General features: G+C 29.0%; 1 protein-coding gene across 1 annotated transcript in view; it reads left to right on the forward strand.

Moving 5' to 3' along the window:
* The first annotated feature begins 2,416 nt into the window (after positions 1-2,416).
* Positions 2,417-4,856, forward strand: part of LOC105624421 (spidroin-2-like) — an 8,351-nt gene continuing 5,911 nt past the window's right edge. The window contains exons 1-3 of the mRNA XM_012205787.1: positions 2,417-2,486; positions 2,872-3,171; positions 3,997-4,557. Of these exons, the coding sequence (XP_012061177.1) occupies positions 2,417-2,486; positions 2,872-3,171; positions 3,997-4,557 (931 nt within the window). The remainder of the gene's footprint in view (positions 2,487-2,871; positions 3,172-3,996; positions 4,558-4,856) is intronic.

The following is a 4,856-nucleotide window of genomic DNA, read 5'->3' on the forward strand; positions in this document are numbered from 1 at the left end:
AGAGAGAGAGAGATTTTAATAAGAAATAGTTGTTAATTCTTCGATGACCAGTCATTGAACCTGACCTTGAAGAACCGGAACGATACAGGTTTCGCAAGATACTTAAAGATAGACTCTACAAAATAGCTTCGAATATATGACTAGTCAAATCAATGACTGTGTGGTGTCGATTGATCGACCAAACATCATTAGTTTGCAATAAAACTAGTAATCTAGTATATCTAATAAAACTAGTATATCTAATAAATGTAAATAATGTGATCACTTAATAATTTTACGACAATTTTGATAAAATATTTGTAAAACCCTTTTAAAAAACTTTTTTTCAAGATTCTAATTTGATAAAAAATATTGTTAAAAACAATAGCATACTTATTTAAACATGACATAGGATCAAAGATTTAATTTGAATTTTAAAAAATTAAATATTTTACAGAAAGGCTTGACTAAATATTATATTTGAATTTTATATATAAAGTATACGATATAACTATATAAAATATATTAAATTGAAAGAAACTTGAATTTATCTTTCTTTCTCGTCTTAAAATTATACTTTTTCCTTGACCTAATATAAATTCTCATCGCCGAAGCTATTAAAATTTGTACGTCAGATCGAAGGAGAGTGTGTTTCGAGGACTGCAATTTTTATTTTCTTTATTTCAAAATATCAGTCCGTTGTCGCCATACATTCATTGGTTTTCCCCTGCGTAATAATTGACTTTTTATATTTTTAAATATCTTTATTTCTTGTATTGTTATTCTAATAATAATTATTAAGTTTGATCTTTACGAACATTTAACAAATAATATAAAATATAAAAAAAATATTAATATTAATTGGTAATATTATCAATTCTGTTAACTTTTTTCGATTACGGTTACATATATATAATTTATAAAATTTTTTTAAATGCATGGATGAACGTAGACGTGTTTCTACTTATAAATATTAGTTGCAATCGGTTAGCATTTATGCTAATTTTATAGAAAGATAGAGAGAAAAACAATAATTTTTCATGCATTTGATTGTCGCTTGTCCATATTTATGAGCCAAATTTTTTCTAAATTCTTTTTGTGCTGCATCTTCGAAATACTTTTTTTTAGAAGAATCAACGTAATAAATAATAATTTGTAAAAGACATTATATCGGATTTAAACAAGATGTATTTAAATTAAGATGTATTTAAATTAAAATTATGTTTTATAAATTTTGGCATGGTGTAATTATATAAGCGCAGCTTATATTAATTTTCTCTTACATATTTAACAAAATAATTGAAATAATTGAAATAATTGAATGTCTAAAAAAGTGCTACAGAAAAGTACATGTGTTTTACTTGATTTCACATATATTGTTTAAAATAAAAACAATAAAATAAAAAAATGTTTTTAATTATTTATCTTTGATTATCGTAATCATCGATAAAAAAGGAGATAGAATTCAATGAAAACCATGCACGTGCATGCGAGATGTCATTTTAATTGGTTAAATTGTAAATGACTTTGCCACATCGTTAAGGCTATTTGGGAATCAATATTTTTCTTGTATTAAATTTATGCTTATATAAGATTCAAGAGCTGAGTATATAATATATCTTTGTTCTGTCAGAAATGAAACATTCCTGCTTAAAAATATCTGTAATTATTTTTTTAGATAAGTAACTTTTAAATTGACCATAAAAGAAAATTGACTTAAATAAATCTAATAGCTTGTTCTATTATATTGCTTCTCTCAATCCTTTCTTGCTTTCTATTCTCTTTCTTCTTTTTCTTCTTCTTCTTTTATACTTTTTCGAAAGTATTTTATTCACACACATTAATTTTTTTTATTAAAATTAATATAAAATCACAAAAACTTCTTATTAGATTGTTTCTGTTTAATCATTTTTGAATAGAAAGAAAAGAATAATCCGAGATTGAAAATATGTTAAATATTTTTTCGAAATAAGCGGTCTTTAATAACTGATTCTGTGAATGACAATACAGTAGCAAAAATTTTGTTATTTAATTAGTTTTTTACCGATCATTTCCAAAATCATAGACTTAATATAAAGACTTAATATAAAGATTATATCTAACTCTAAAATTGTACTAGTTACTGATGTAAAAATATGAGACTCTCAAAACGTAATGTTTCTTGAGATCGGCGTCGATTTCATGGAAATGAAAAATAATAGAAAATCCTAACGGAGGCACTCGATAATACTGAAGAACGTAATGGGAGAGAAAGAGAGGGATCAATTATTATCCGACGTAAAATCCACGCGTGTGTCGTATATAAGATGTTGTCCTCGTGTGAGAGTTTCAGTCGCTCTTGATTCTCTGACCATCGAGATATCGGCATAACAGACAAAACAAGGAGGATTACTGTGTGTGATAGGCAAATTATTTATTTGCGAAAGTGGAAACCATCATGAAGTTATTTAGGTGTTTAGTGCCAGTAGTGGTGCTGCTATTGATTAAGAATTCCTCCGCGAGACCTGGTGAGTTTTAAATTATAGGGAAGTTTTTTTCCCTTTTCATTTATGACTAATTGAAAGGAATATTATTGCGCGTCAGATTGGTTTCCAGATATTTATGTAATGATGACATAATGTCTAATTTGAGAGAATTATGTTATACCCATTAAAATGGTTTCTGTTTCTTTCAAAATTAAAAAAATAAAAAAATAAATTAAAAAATTAATTTACTATCAATTTTTTCCTGTAAACTTACACATTATTAACCTTATGAGATATCTAATAAATTTTTTAAAAGAATTAATAGATATGTGTGTGAAAGAGAAGAAATTACGAAATATAAAAAAAAGTCGTAAATAATATTATCATTTAGTACTTTTGATAACTTTATAATATTTTATTTGTGAAGGTGTGTTAGGCGATTTGATTGGTGAGAACGTTGGTAGATTGCTGGACCCATTGGGAGTATTCAGGCCTAAAAATAACAATGCCCACGCCAGCAGCAATGCTCAGACATTGGGAGGAAACCTGAATTTCGGACCTATCGGTATCGGTGGTGGATACTCTTCAGCTTCGGCTGATGCATCGGCGAATAGCGGCGGTGGCTTAGCTTCGGCTTCAGCCAAAGCTGATGCTCATGCTAATGGATATGGAGGATACGGTGGTTCGAACGCAAATGCGCAAGCATCTGCTAATGCTAATGCACAAGGTGGGTTCGCATACCTGGTATACATAAAACATATTTCTATAGTTTTAAAACTTCTTTTAAAATATGAGATATATAAAATATTATGACGATTAAAATAACTCGAACAATAACCAAAGTTTACAGAAAATTCTAAAATTTTGAATGTTGTGAAGCATTGTGAACATTTTCGAATACTTTGAAACATGTCTCCAATGTTTTAGTCATATTAAAATATTTTTTATTTAAGAGTATTTTATATATATATATATTATAATATATATTAATATATATTATAATATATATTATAATATATATTATAATATATATTATAATATATAATAATATATATAATAATATATAATCATAATATCTTTAAAATATTATTCAAATATCTCATGCTTTTATATCTTGGAGATGTTATAAATTTTTAAGATTTTCTGCAAGATATCTTGAATAATAATGTTTCATTTTTAATTGTCTGTAGACATTAGAACTTCGTTTATCTGAAAAACGTGAAGGGACAAGATAAATAGTTTCGATAACTGAATAATTTGGTTGATTCACTAGCTTTCTTCTCTATCAGTACATTTAATAATAGGAATTAATATTTAGAAAATTGAAGTCAAGTTCTTATTATTCGAATGTTTCAAATAGCTAAGCTATGAGTTCGTATATTTATAAAACTGAGCACAAATTTGTTCGTTAAATGGATGAACGGAGTTCTGCTATATTTTATTATTTTCTAAGAATAAGTCTTCTTATTTAGATTTGTGTTTAAATTTTAATCTTTATTATTATCATTTTTATTATTATCGTTAACACGTTAATGACGTGTTTTTAACATAGGTTCTTCGGGAAATCCTGGGGGGTATGTCAGCAATAATGGTGGATATAGCGGTTATTATCCTGGCGTTTCTCAAGTTAGTCAACCAAATTACGGAAGTTATGGTGGCTCTCAGTCCAGTGCTAACGCTAACGCGAACGCCAATGCCAATGGCGGAGGGTATTCTGTTAGTCCCTCTTATTATCCTTCTAAACCTCAAGCCGTCGGCAACGCTAACATTAATGCTAACGCAAATGCGAACGCGGGTGCTAACGTCTTAGGTAGTGGCGGCGTGAATGTGATTCCCAACAAGTATCCTAGCGGAGGAATAGATAAAATAGAAGTAATTCCCATAAACACATTGCCGCTTTCTCAACCAACTTCACCTGTCTATTCGATACCTTACCGACCGCCTGGAACTAATAAGGGAAATGTGATTGTCGTTGTCGAGGAATCTCCGCAATATCCGCCGTATCGTCCGAATCCTCCCCATCGCCACCATCACCATCGTCAACCGCATTATGGTAAACCAAAACAGCAGCCCATCGAGGTCATCATCATTGAGGAGCCAAGGTCTAATCCAGGTGACACTTCATGATCGAGCACATTCGAAAGTCATTGTGCAATTATCGTTGAGATTCTAATGCACTAACTGGTGTGGCAGCTCTATGAATTTTCTGCACTATGTTTTTATGTAATTTTTCACGAAAATAATGTCATAATTAATCGCCTCGCTGTTACTTTTCATATATTATTTTCTATATAGATATATCTTATGTGCTACAATGTTTTAATAATTAACTGGTGACACAGAGTTGGAATTGAATAACAATTGATCACAAAATATTGAATCATCTGTTTCTTTGTATATCATTTATTTCTT

This window comes from Atta cephalotes (genome assembly GCF_000143395.1).
Source record: "Atta cephalotes unplaced genomic scaffold scaffold00077, whole genome shotgun sequence".
In the NCBI taxonomy this organism is placed as follows: Eukaryota; Metazoa; Arthropoda; class Insecta; order Hymenoptera; family Formicidae; genus Atta; species Atta cephalotes.